Genomic DNA, 14,666 nt, shown 5'->3' with positions numbered 1-14,666 from the left:
TGACCCTGAGGGGCTAGGGGCAGAGGGCAGCAGGTTGGGAGTGAGGGGCACCAGCAGGGCTGTGGGGGGCTGTGGGTCAGGAATAAGGGAAGGCCCAGGAGGTTGCAGGTTGGGAGTGAGGGGTACCAGCAAGGATGTGGGACTGTGGGTTGCATGTGAGGGACACTGGCCTATCAGGGCTGCTCAGTGCCACAAAGTGAGGGGGGACAGCTGCAGCTGGCCCCATGTCCTGGTGAGTGAAGTAGACAGGGAGAGCTCTAATTTTCCATGATAAATAACCCAAAATCAAAAGCCAAAATGTATACATAGTTCAAATTTATTTTATTATAATGATTGAGGCATTGGTAGGTTTCCAAATTGCTTTAAAGTTGTAAATATATCAATAAAATAGTGTTCAACTGATATGCCACTATATAATCATTTTAATCACAGAAAAGTGTGGATATTGGGTTGTCTTAATCAGAGAAATTTTCATTTTTAAACATCGAAAACCAGGATTTCTATCAATCTCTAAAATGGCACTGGACATGGAAAGAAGACAGCTTTTGTATATAAATATTGGAACCATATTTTTTTTACTTCATACCATATTGGATACAACAACCTTAAGCAGTTGCCATGTAGAGTAATTTGGATGTGATCTCAGATGTGCCTCTTCTAAGGAACTGAAAGATGAAAAGGAAAATTAATAGAATTGGCTAGAGATGTATATATTTGCAAGCGAACTGCTAAAGTTGCATAAGCTTTTCTTACTAATCTGCAAACAATTGATAAGCACCTCTTTACTGCCAGTGTTTTACCTGTAAAATTTGCTTGACTTTTGACTGTATGCTGCAGCTGATCTAAGGGGCTGTCTTCCCTGGCAATGGTTCATCTTTTTGTGGGGAGGATTATAGTACCTGTACTTTGAAAGAGAAGACTGACTTGATGTCTTTAAAATTTGGGGGGTGAAAGGTTGCTTTTTTTCTGTGAACCAGTCTGAATGTTTGTCAAGGAGATCACCACTGTATGTTTTCTTATAAGAATCTTGAAACGTCATCTTCCTGTTGCTACCCATCACATGCAAGTGAGACTGCCTATGTGGTGAAGATAACTTGCACCGAGTTGGTCGAAGAGCAGGAGTCTGAGATGATGCTTGCTGAACAATTTCATGTATGGTCTCTCTCGCAGCCAAAACTGGTGATGGAATCCTTGAATATGATTTCTGGAAAGGTATGTAAGAGAGATGTTCTCTTTCTGTAATGGAGCATCCTTTTTCAACAAATGCCAAGTGCAGGTGGCTCTTATCTGACAGTGGCAACTGCAAAGTAGAGAACAAAATAGTTGTCAAACAGTGGACCAAAGCCGTTTCAACTCAGTGTGAGGCTTAAGATTTCTAACACAAAGCTTGATGTCCCATCAGTATCTCTGAAGGTGATATCAATGATTCCTAGAGCTCAGCAGTTTGCAATTTGAGCAAAACCTCTGTGACACACTTCCAGAGCTTGCAGTGTACCTTGCTTGTTCTCTTTGCCTTTTAAAGAAGCCAAGATCTTGATTTTGATGGTCTGGCAGCAGGAGGGAAAAGACCTCCTTTCTTTGGTTCCTGTGTGTTCCCATTTATGGTGCTTTCTGGTGGACACAGCTCACAGACCTTCAACTAAAGCTGCACCAACAAGGACAGTATCATTCACTCTTTTTTTTTTTTCTTATATGCAAAAAAAATATTTTTTTTTTTATATGTATGTAGATACTAGCACTCCTGGGTCCCAAATTAAAATCAGAAGCCAAATGTTCTCTAATAACTCAAGACATGGTGGGTGAAATCCACAGACTCAATGGGGGTTTTGCCATTTATTTTAGTGACATCAGGGTTTGGTCCACTGTATTTGCACAAGTGAACTAGATTCTACAACGTAACTCTAGGAGCCATCTGTTAATTGAAACTCAATAAACATACAGATAAATGAAGCCAGTTTTTTGAGTCTCTTATTTTTAACAAAAAAATCTTCCTGAAATAACGACAAGGGAAATATGAGGCAATAAAGGCCACAGGATTGCATCTCAATCAATACAGTAAAGAAACCCTTGACACTTGGATCCATTGAAAGCTTCTTCTTACAAAACAGGTTGTTCCTAATAGAAATACCAGTAAGTACATGGTTAAATTATTTCAAGTGGGTGATTTTTCTATAAAGTGTTAAATGCAAGATACTGCTTTTTGTTTTCAAATAATAATATTAGACTTGATCAGCTCCAAGGACCGATGCAGTTCTTGGTTAAAAATTCTCATCCAAGTTAAAACTGATGAGACACCTTAGCTCAAAGGAGCAAAGCGTGTGTGCGTGCACACATGTATACTGCTAGCAGGGAGGCTATGTAAGGATAACAGTGTAGGTGGGAGTTCTAGCTAGCATAAAGCACGATTGTTTTCATATCACAGTTTATGGCAAGCCTACAAGCCTAGTAGATCACTCAGGGCATGCATGTAGGTTAATTGTAGTTAGAGTGAGAGCAACAAACAGGTTTTGTTCAGAGGGGAAAAAACCCACAAAAGCAAAATTTAAGTCAAATATTATTTCTAATTTAATAAAACAGTGGTAAACAAAATACAGTTGTTTGGTTGAAACTTGAAAAAGTTGTAGCTTTAATTAATAAAATTGCCTTTACTGCTGCATTAGAGGCATATACCATCGTGTGAGACTAAAACCAGTTAATTGGAAGTTTTTTAGCATTTTGTGTGATTTGCTGCTTTCTTAATGCAAGTATAGTCAGATCCCAGGATAATAACAGGCTAAGAATATTGCTTACCTTCTGCTGATGTGCAGAAATGCTCCTGGCATTAAATGGTGGAGTGGAAAAGATTCGCATGATTTCCCTCTTATATTTTTCAACTGCTTTTACTAGTCTGTCTTTTCTCTGCTGATCCCTGTCTGTAAATGTGGGAATGCAAATGCATGGTTAGCCAATGCATGATTACATGGTTAGCGAATGGTCATGTTACAGAATATTACTTATTTAGACAAATCTTATTTCTACAGATCATGTTATTCTTGATACACAGGTACATCCATGGATGCTATCTCCCCCACTTTGGGTGGGTGACACCTGCACATGTGCTCCATCATCCCCCTGAAACACACTTCTGGATTTAGGTGAGATACAGCTAGAGACATTCAGAGAATAAGACATTTATGCTGGAGAGATTTCACCACCAGAGGATGAGTAAAACATGGTTTTATTTTTTAATCCCCTTCATGGAAATCCAGTGATTAATGATTAGATTACCAACTAATAATAAGGCCAACTCCTAGGAGACCACAATGATATAAAGCTGCTATGTTTAAACTCTAGCTCTACTATTGTTTAATACACTTGTGTGGATATAAGAAAGGCTAATACTACACTTTACCTTAGGGAGGTAAAAATACATGGAAAAAATAGTGTCAAGTGTGTTTAAAGGTTAATTTACACCACTGCTTCTCCATACAAAGTTCCTGGGTTGATACTACATATGAGTTTGAAGAGGTTGGAAAGCAGAGTAAGCAGAGTAGCAGAGAAAGCAGAGTAAGCAGTAAATACATTCTAAGTGTCCTGGTCAGAGCCAACCTGAGCAGGGTGTGGGGCCTGGGGCAAAATCATCCCATGTGGGGCCCCACTCCTGCCCTGATTCTATGCGTCCTGGATGTGAAGAAGCTGCCGCCACCATTGGCAGTGGGGTGGGGGAAGGAGGTAGTGAGCAGCTGGACGCAAGACTGGTGGTGGTGGCTTAGAGTCGCCACCGCCACTCCATCCAGCTCCACGAGGCCCCCCCAAAATGTGGGCCCAGGGTAGTTGCCCCAATTTGCATCCCCCCCAGGGATGGCCCTGGTCCTGGTAGATATTACGTTTATGATACTATTAACCTGTTACTCATATGATAAATATTAACTGTGCCACATATTCAGGCAATTAGTTGCCTGATATGTGGAACATCTTTATGGCATGTTTCCATCATGACTTAAACTGAATGTGTGGCAGGGAAAAGCCTCACCATGCAGCCTGACATTGGCTGCCTGCTGGGGCTTTAAACTTACTAGCCAGCACAGAAACATCCCCAATCCTCAGAAGTCCATACCCCAGCTGGGAGGTGCTAGCAGTTGGGGATGGGGGATCTCCCCTGTGGCAGAATGTCACCTCTGTCTCTCCCCAAAAACTGCTATGTGACAATTTGGTTAATATGGTCACTGCAGAGGGCAGACATCCCATCTCTTTAGGTGACCCTGAGTTGTAGCCTGAGTTGGATACATTCCTGAGGGAGGAGGGAAACCTGCTTCCTTTGCCTACGTGACTGGCATCACATACCTGGGTGGGGGGCTTAAACTTCATATTGTTCTAAGCAATACTAACCTGACTGGGAGGGGACAAGAGACCCTGCCAGTCTACCCGGCAATCAGTGATGCATTTCAAATTGGTTGGCTGGCACCAACAGGTGCTGGCCTCCATTAGACCTGATGAATGAGGTCATAAGGTCTATACAAGTAAGGACTGCCCAGGAGGAGGGACAGTTGCCATGATGAAAACAGAAAGAAGTGGGATCATCTGAAACTTGCTCTCTCTCTTGAAACTCATGATCAGTGATCTGCCTGCCTCCAGAGGGAATCTCCACCTGCCTCTGGATGATACTCGTGAGCAAGCTACCCGAGATCTAACTAGATATATAGCTTGCAGTAACTCAGATGCGTGATCAAAGGCTACCCATCCACCCTGTTTGCTTTACGGGATTTCTCTGATATTGCTCTACACTGTACCCTATTCCAAACCTACTCCTTGTAGCCAATAAAATTCTCCTTTGTACCTAGCATGGGAGACTTATTGGGAAAGGGGCTAGATTATGCCTTGGGGTCCCCTTGGTTCGGCTGACTAAGGGAGACCACTATTTGTGCTTCAGAGTGAGGAAAGCATCCCAAGTTCTTGAAGTGGATCAAGTACCCTCAAGGGCTACTAGGCCTGTTTCTCAGGGGGCAGAGAGCTAGGATCAGTCCAGACCCTGGATGGTGGTGACGTTACTCCCAGGGTAGGAAGGAGGTCGGCCAGACATGAGGTGCTCCCAGGGAGGCACTTGGAGCTTGGAAGGTGGTTGGGCACAGTGACATGGGTGCCTCAGCATAGGAGCACCCCCTGCTGGCCCGCCACATCCCCCACCCCCAGCTGCTGGCACCCTTTTACACATGCACCCTGTGGCATGAGAAGATGCAGATAGGGGAGCTCCCTCTATCAGCTTTAGGTGGTGACATACAGAGAAACTTCTGTTGCAAAATTAAAGCATGTCTGTGTCTGTGAGAGACTTTTTTTGGTAGTGTTGAACAAACCCCCACATGACTAGGGAACCACTGCTAGATTTGCATCCTTTGCTCCAAGTGCAAGGTACTTTTTTTTTTTTTTTTTACCTTTTCTATTCCAAAATACCAGACAGCAGTGTGTACCTATAGTTTATGAAATCAAACCCCATACACTACACACAGAACTATCTCCTGAAGAATGGGGAAGAGAAAAAAAGCACATTATTTATACAGAACTGGGAGACAGTAGGATCCTACAGTGAGGAAGGAGTTATATGAACCTATACAGAAAATTATTTACATGTGCTCTGCATTGCTGTTCACTTCAGTAGGAGCCAAAGATCCTACTGAAGATAACAAGAACAGAGTTAGGTGAACCACAAGCGATTCTGATCCACTCTTATCGTATTTACCTGAATCCAATATTACTTTGAATGAAAGACAGTCTGCCAATAATTAGATTATACCTTAGATTCTAAGGAAAATTATACGTTTGTTTCAATTTTTCATGCATAGAATCTAATTACTGAAAGTTCTTAGATTTGTCTTCCCTTTCCCCCCTCCTTCCCGCAACCACTGTGGTAGGGAAAGCAGAGGCAGGGGGGCAAATGGAAGGGAAAGCAGAGGTGGGGGGGCTGGTAGCTTGATCTCCACCCCTTGTCCTCCCTCTGCCACTTGTCCCCCCTGCCACCACTTACCCTTTGATGGCTCTGGCTCTGGCCCCTGGTCAGATTGGGCCTGAGCTGGAGCTGCAGCAGCAATCCTACCATTGCATGGTCTCTCCCATGCCTCTTCACTGTGTGGTCTCCCCCACCCACTCCACCTACACTGTGCACCCTTTGCCGCTGCACTGCATGGTCTCCTCAACACTTCCTTGCCACAAAAGATACCTCAAGCCACCCTGGGTAGGCAGCAGTGGCAGTGGCAGCAGCTCTGGCCTCAATCTTGGTACACAAATCCAAGACAGGGTTTTTTTCCCCCCTTATGTTAAATGGGGATGCGGGGGGTGGGAACCTCATCTTGAATATGGTAAATATGTTTCTTGTCAGTCAGGTTTTGAAAATTCTGTATAGATTTAGTAATTAAATCACAAAGGGTCTGATCCAACTCTGCCTGAATGGAAGGCTTTCCACTGACTGAAATGGGGAGTGATTGGGATTCAGTCTTATCCAGATATATCAAGAGGGCTCTTCAGAAGCTTAAAGCAAAGAGTTGTAGTAGTAACTGAAAGAGCCATGTGAATGTGCTCACCACCTTCAACCTGAGTTTAATAGTCCTTAAAGGACCAGCAGTGATAAAGGTTTTGTACATCTAGTTACTTTTTGATGCAATCAAATATACATCCATGCCATATCAAGTTTAGTACCACATAATAGCTGCCTGCTCTACTGTTCTTTGGTTATTTCAGTTGAAAGGGGAACATGAAGAAAATCCCCCCCCCCCCGGCCCCTTTTAGGTTAAATCTCAGTTTCTTAACTCCAAGCATAACTTCTGGCATCAGAAAAAATATTTTCTCCTCCATTAAATATTTGTATGTCTTGTATTATTTATAAATATTTGAGACACTATTTCCCTTACTGTGAGGCTGGCCAGTGCTCTGCCTCCCCCATGTGCGTGCATGCATATGCATAAATGTATGCATAAACACACAGACACACACACTCATCCCTTTCATACCCCAATAGGAATTTCTTAAACATAAAGGATCTCCCTGTACTGCAGACTTCTGTCCTTGCGTGTAGTATAAGGTTAAGATGAAAATATATGTAGTGGGAGCAGGATGTTGTTTTTCAGAGGTTTTGATCTGGTTATAAATACTTAAATCACTAGAGAAAAATATTCATTTTCCCAGTCAAAGAACCCTAGCATTTTCACTTGTTTGTCTGCATTTGGTACTGTACGTTCATGAGCACTGTGTATTAACATCTGGTATCTATGCACATCAGTGGGAAGTTGTGACTGCCAGCATTATGGCTTTTAAAGAAGCTTAATGGATTTATGGGATTTGTCCATAGCCCTGTTTTTACTGTTAGTGTGAGACTTAATAAAAGTAGGCAGGCTGTTTCCCTGTTACCAGAATAATGGTGTTTTGGAAGTACACTGTGCAAGGTCTGCTATCAGTTTATTAAAACTGAAAGTTAAAATGCTACAACAAACTACTCAGTACCTTATATTGCTAGTTAAAAATGCCATAATCTGTTGAATGCTTTTCTCCTTTTTCCTTGAATTCATCTACAGCAACTATCTGCTTTTCTGCTATTCCTTCAAATGCAACTTTCTATCTTTTATCTAGTAACTTTCCTACCAAAATCCTGGTTGAGGATGAAGTCCTGATCATATTCAAGTTAATAGCAAAATTTCCATTGACTTCCCTGAAGCCAAGATTTCACCCCAACATGTATTTTAGCATTGTTTGTAGCTTTCCAAATACATTACTGATAATATTTAACAAGACCAGTTTTTTATCATGCTGTTGTAATACGAGCAGCAACAACTCCTACAGGCTTCACACAACAGTGTGGCCTAGCTACTCAAGGCACTATACAAACACATGGAAGCATATAACAGATAACATACAAAAATGGAGACAAAGAAAGGAGGTGATTATTCTAAAAATCTCGTGGCAGATCAACAGCAGAGTCTGGAAAGGACCCAGGTTTCCCTATGATCAGTAGTTATTTATCACAAGGCTAAATTGCCTCCCCATTCTGACTATATTATGGCAGCTCCTGCAGTCCTAATTTGGAATTGGGGATTAATTGCACTGGTGCTGAACAGATAGAGATAAAAGGTCAAAAAATGAATGTCTGAATGATAGCTACTGAACAAGTGCTTTGTTACTATCCCCAGTGAGATTTATTATCCTGCTTCCCATTAATCTAAATAGGAGTTAACATTATCAGTATGTTATTGTTAACAGGATGAAGCTATGACTTTGTCCGTGCAAATCTGGAACCAGATCACTCACCCTTGGGAAAAATATATTTTGCTAGTTTTAGCTATTGTCAATGATTACTACTTTTTTCATTTAGTCAAAACACTCGTATAAAATGTTTCTGTATAAATTATATAAAAGTCTCCAGGATAACAGCTGTATCCTGGAGTCCTCTGTAAGGATGTTTCCATAAACTGTTTTTCAAGAACACTCAGACAAAGCTCAGTCATTCACTAATTTATGCCTCCTCCTGCAGTGGTTGCCATTAATTGTACAGATTTACGGCAAAGTGCTATTTGAGTTCATCTTGATATTTAGCTAGAGATGAAATGAGTAAAATTAAAGGGAACATGATTAATTAGGAATCTAGGACTTTTCATAACAAAATAAGTTTTGGTAGTACTGCTACCATTCAGTCCCTCAACTAATTTTTGTTTCTTTACACTTCGCCTTTTCCTGTCCTTTAAAAATGCTTTTTCTCTTGTTGTCATGTGAAAGGCTCATACACAAAACAAGCAGAAACTAACTTTCTCTACACTGTAGAAATAGTGAGGTTGATGAGACAAAGTACCAGCAAGTGCAAAACAAACTGAGCAAAGGGCTTTTAAACCAGATCTCTTCGTTTCATTTGTCTTAGGCTCTCCTTGTAACCATAACTGGCAGCAGCAAAGCGAGCTAATGCCTGGGTGTGACAGACAGTAGTAATGGCCTGAGACCAGAGCTTGAGGGTAGAAACCAGGGCCAAGAGTCCAGAGCCTGATAGGGCAAGACAGGGGCTGGAGCCCAGAAGCCAGGTCTGGCACTGTGGGCCTGAGTTAAAGGGCTCAGCTAAATGAAAGGGGTACAAGCCGGGAAAGCTGAGGCCTCAGGAAGGGTGTGGAGGGCTGAAGAGGCCTGGTGTTGTCTTAGGGCAAAGCGCCTATGAGCAAGATTGAACGGTAACATCTGCAAGTCATGGGCGTAGCTATAGGGGAGGTTGAGCGCCACAAATAGCCCTTAAGGCAACAGGTTCCCTGGGGGCCTGGATGGGCCAGGAGGGCCCACCTAGTGTTTGAGGGCAGGATGGGGATCAGCAAGGTTCAGGAGGAGCCCCTGACTACTAATAGACAAGGGCTCCTTCTGGGACCTTTGTCAACTTCTCTTTCTCCTAGTAAAATAATACCAACAAGGCATGGCAAACAAGAGGGCAAAAGGGGAATGATACCCAGAGAACCAGGCCAGGGCATGAGCTGCGAGGCCACCAGTGGGGATCATGGTGGTGCTACAAGAATGAAAATGACAGTTAATTGATAATGCAGTAAGTTGTAGCATTTGGTAAACCAGGTATAATACAGCCAAATGTAAAGCCATACATCTAGGAACAAAGAATGCATACCATATTAACAAACTGAGGGCTATCTTGGGAAGCAGTGACTAAAAAAGACTTGGGGTTCAGGGTAGACAATCAGCTGAAGATGAACTTCCAAAGTGTGATTGGCTAAATGGACTGTGATCCTCTGAAGTGTCACCAAAGGTATTCTGAGTAGAAGTGAAGTTATTTAACCTTTTTATTTGGTACTAGTGTTATCACTACTTAAATAGTATGTCCAGTTCTAGTATGCACAGTTAGAGAAGGATGCTGATAATCTGACAGAAGTTTCAGAAAAGAACTATCATACTTATTAATGGACTAGGAAATAGAGATTTTGTATATTTCTTATTGGGCTCAGCTAGCTAAGATTAGCAAAGAGAAGGTTTAGTTGTACTTTACTACCTGTTTTGATATAGGCAACAGAAATGTGGTAATGGGAAACCTTTCATTCCACCAGGCAAAGATCCAACGAATGGAAATTGATAATGGACAGATTTAAACTAGGAATAAAGACTGAAGTTCTAACACAGCAGCTAATTAGTCACGGAAACAATTTACTAAGAACCGTGGTATATATTGTAAAATAAAAATTGGATTTTTCTTCTAAAATATGTGTCTAGTTCAACCAGAAATTAATTCATGGAAGCCCTATGGTCTGTGTTATACAGAAGTAGGGTTACTCTATTTCCAGTTTTAAAAAAAAAAGGACACTTGCCAGGGGGGTGGGGAGAATATGATTGTGGCAGGGACACATGCCTATGCCCTACCTCTGGCCCTCGCTCCTAAGCCACAGTCCCCCCAGCACTGCTGCTGCTGCCCCACCTCTCTCCTGACCCATAGTACCTCAGATCATGCTGGTGCCCCTCACTCCCAATCTGCAGTCCCCCATGTCCCTGCTGATGCCCCTCACTCCTGACCCACTGCCTGTGCTCCATGATCTTAACCCACAGACCCCACCCACCCTGGTGCCCCTCACTCCCAAACCACAGCGCACCCCCCTACCCCCCCCAGCCCTGCCAGTACCACTCACTCCCAACCCAGTGTTCCCAACTCCCTGCTTGCCCCAGCTCTGCACCATTTCCTGGCTGCCCTGCCCCTGTGAACAAGTGCACTGGCCCTGGTGTCAGCAGCTGGGCTACACAGCTCCCTGCTGTCCCAGAAGGGCCCCCCTGCCCCTTCCCCGTTGGAGAGGCAGGCTTCTTCTTCACCTTGCTGAAGCCCCAACTTCTGGACAGCTTCCCCCAGCATCAGCAGGCACCCCCCACCACACCCATGCCCCCTCCCCCCACACAAACGCACCAACCCTCAGACAGTCCCCAAGCCCTGGCCCTCCAACCCCCACCCCCCAAAGACTTACCTACATCAAGCTGCCAGGACTACTTCCAGCACCCTGTCTTGCTGCATATCAGCCACATGCGTGTGTACTCATGGACACATGTGGTGCCCCCTGCCTCCAATCGCCCTCCCCCCACTCCCAAGCAGCCCCTTGGTAGGGTAAGCCGGGAAGTGCTGGGAAAAACTTCAATGCTGAGCAGAGCAAAATCTGGGACACTTGTTGATATTTAAAAAAACCCACCCAAAATGGAGATGGGAGGACCCAAAAAGAGGCCATGTCCGTGAAAACCCAGATGTATGGTAACCGTATACGGGAGGTCAGACGAGATGAATACAATGGTCCATTACTGCTTCATAATACATAAATTCATTAAGTGTAATTCAGGGGGCATAGCATGCACTAACATTTGATTCATCTTAAATTCCATTTTTTATCTCCCAGACAAAAACACTCAGAATCTTATCAGTTGCTATTCATTGATCTGATCTGGGCTTTATATATTAAATACCATCTTGTGTTTGGGACTGACTGAGCAACACAGAGAAAAGCCATGATCTGTGGCTTTCGATATTCACAACAAAGAGTCAAATTTGGGCGGCTCTGAATTTGTGGTAATTTTGCTTGAATAAGGATTATAAAATGTGTTTGTTAAGCATGAACTAGATTGATCAACGCTGCATTTTGCAGAGGGGAGTTAGGTTCTGTTGGTGGAGAAAATTATGCTTTTTGTTATTCTGGCTGCTATGGAAAGCCTGATCTGGGCACTTTAATCATCAGGGTGTGGATGGCATTTTAAGTTCTGTGCTGCAGTTGAGCATTCATTTATGCTAGGTTACATTATTTGCATTTGTCAATATTTAAATGTCATACTACTATAACTACCACTTTAAAGAAGAAACAAAGCAGTACAAAGGGCCAGCCTAATCAAAATCACGCCTAGAATTTTTGCTAAGCAACAGAGCACAGTGCATCTTACCATATTGCTTTTATGCCCGTGCCAAATTCTGCTCATTTTAGTAATGTGGGTACTCCCATCAGCATTGACAAGAAGCCCCCATGGGTAAGGCAAGAAGGCTTTAGCTCTCTGCAATAAACCATTCAATTCTAGAATACTGATCTCTCAGAAATCCTTGCCTACAAGCCATGCATCTGCTGTGATTGACTCTGCCTCACTAATGAAATAATAGGCAACCATGACGCTGGCAGCAGGATTCCCTCACAGATGTTATCAGACAAATGAGGAACAGTCTTTTATACAGTTTCCTTAGTATTAATGGGTTATATTTGGAGGTAACTTTACTCAGCAATTGTTTGTTTTTTCTTGATGCTTTACTCAATATAAGCTACTGTAACAGGGAACCCAAGACCTATTACTAGGAAGCACAGCAGCTCCTTTTAGAACAGAACTTTCAGGGAACAGCTGGCCAGCAGAGCCAGGGTTAAAAGCTGAGCCTGGTCAGCTGGTCAGATGATTGGGGCATCAGGTGATCAGAAGAGAGCTCAGGCCAGAGCTGGTCTGAGCTGGATAGGGGGTGGCTGGCTGAGGGTGGACTCTTGAGAACTCCCAAAGAAGCTGCAGGAGCTCTTCAAGGGAGAGCAGCAGACGGTGGAGCACAGAAACAGAGCCATGCAACTGTAGGCAGGCAGATTGCCTTCTTTACCTTTATTTTGTTATAGCCCAGGGGCTTGCTCTTTAGGTTTCATCTGTAAACCGGTGGCTTGTGGCTGAGGCTGTAGTGTCCACGGGGTGCAGCTGCAGAGTGGCTGGAGAGTCCAGCACCAGAGGGGCGCAGCAGACAAGGGCCAGGGGCCTGGCTGGGGGCTAGGGCCTTAAAGCAGGGCCTGATGCAGTAGGATATCAATGGGCTCTGCTGAAAGTGGCTTATGAACTGCCTATGAATGGACATTTGGGTAGGGACACAATGGAGGCCTGCCTTCAGGAAAGGTTTTTTTTGGCAAGGATTATTCCGGGAAGTAAAGAATTCTTGTGTGTCCTGCCCAGTGTGTCAAAAGATGGCCCCCAATTGCCCACCCAGGGCCCCTTTAGTATTGCTGCCTCTAGTGAAGGTTCCCTTCGTGTGGGTGGCTGTAGACATCATGGGACTGCTACTCAGAAATAATGTGGGACATCAATATATTCTAGTCTTAATGGATTATGAGACCAGATACCCTGAGGCTGCCCCAAAAGTAGCAGAAGAACTATTGAAAATATTTTCCAGGGTGGGAATCCCCAAAGAACTATTGACAAATCAGGGGACAAATGTTATGTCCCGGGTGCTTGAGGGAGTAATTGAGACATTGGGAACACATAAAGACCTCAGTGTACCCCCAAGCTGATGGGTTAGCGTTTTAACAGGACACTAAAACAAATGCTAAAGAAATTTGTGGGGGAAAACCCACAGAAGTGGGACCAGATATTACTGCCATTATTGTTTGCAGTGAGAGAGGCTCCGCAGGCCTCAACAGGGCTCTCTCCCTTCGAACTTCTATGTGAATGTCAACCTCGAGCTATCCTGGATTTGATTAAGGAAGGCTGGGAGGAGCAAAAAACTAAGGATAAAAATCTGATTCAATATGTGATACAGTTGAGAGAATGACTTGAAATGGCACGGGGAGAAGCCTTGGAGAACCTGCAAGTAGCCCAAAGACAAGTAACCCACTACAACCACTGTGCTTGAGAAAGGAAATTCAAGACAGGGGAATTGAGTGTTAATACTGCTTCCTGATCAAGAGGCAAAGTTACTTGCTCAGTGGCACAGGCCCTATGAGATGGTATACCTCATAATCAACAGGTCCTACTTGATGCACAAACCCAACAGATGGAAGAAGAGGCAAGTGTATCACATCTACATGTTGAAACCGTGGCAAGAGCGAGAGGGCCTATGGTTAGCACTGTATCCTGAAGAACCCAAGTTGGGGCTGGCCCTTTCTGGGAGAAGATTATGGAAGGGGTGATGTGGAACTGGCCCCTTGGCTATCAGCAGAACAGCGATGACAAGAAACTGAGCTGATAGATGAATATGGGAACGTGTTCTGAGACACGCCCAGGGTAGCTCGGGGCATAGTACACCAATAGAGACACCACCTGGCCAAGTGATCTGGGAGAACTGGAGGTGGATCCCCAAAAAACTCCAGAGTCAAATAAAAGAAGTAGTTGAGATGCTGCTGCAAAGAGGAATAATACAGAAATCTCAGTGACTGGCAGAGCCCGATCCTTGTAGTCCCAAAGCCTGATGGGAAGCTCTGCCTATGTATTGATTTTCAAAAAGTGAATGCTGTGGCAAAGTTCGACGCTTATCCAATCCCAAGGGTGGATGAGATGATAGAGGACAATCGGGCGAGCTGGTTATATCTCCACTTTGGACCTCACAAAAGGCTATTGGCAGGTCCCGCTAGTACCAGAAGACCAGGAGAAGACAGCATTTGCTACACCTTGGGGTTTGTTTCAGTTCCAGCTCATGCTGTTTGGGTTACACGGGGCTGCCGCGAACATCCAACAGTTGATGGATAGAGTCTTAGCTCCTCGTCGGGGCTACGTGGCAGCCTACATTGATGATATTGCATACACTACAGACTGGGACAGACATTTAATAGCTCTTTGAGTAGTACTGCAGGATCTGAAAAGGGCAGGGCTAACAGCCAACCTGAAAAAATTCATGAAGGGAAGGAAGAGACATGCTACATAGGGTTCCAAGTAGAGAGCAGCAAGATGCGACTGTTGCTGGACAAGATAGAAGCACTATG

The 14,666-nt window shown here is 43.8% G+C and overlaps 1 protein-coding gene across 1 annotated transcript in view; it reads right to left on the bottom strand.

Moving 5' to 3' along the window:
- Positions 1 to 300: 300 nt before the first annotated feature.
- The window catches only part of LOC102575735 (spermatogenesis-associated protein 7 homolog), an 83,946-nt gene continuing 69,580 nt past the window's right edge, over positions 301 to 14,666 (bottom strand). The window contains exons 5-7 of the mRNA XM_014598018.3: positions 2,791 to 2,912; positions 801 to 1,300; positions 301 to 665 (exon numbers count right to left, since the gene is read on the bottom strand). Coding sequence (XP_014453504.1) covers positions 581 to 665; positions 801 to 1,300; positions 2,791 to 2,912 — 707 coding nt within the window. The 3' untranslated portion in view covers positions 301 to 580. The remainder of the gene's footprint in view (positions 666 to 800; positions 1,301 to 2,790; positions 2,913 to 14,666) is intronic.

This window comes from Alligator mississippiensis, chromosome 1 (assembly GCF_030867095.1).
Source record: "Alligator mississippiensis isolate rAllMis1 chromosome 1, rAllMis1, whole genome shotgun sequence".
NCBI classification, from domain to species: Eukaryota; Metazoa; Chordata; order Crocodylia; family Alligatoridae; genus Alligator; species Alligator mississippiensis.
This window is presented reverse-complemented; position numbering and strand designations above follow the sequence as displayed.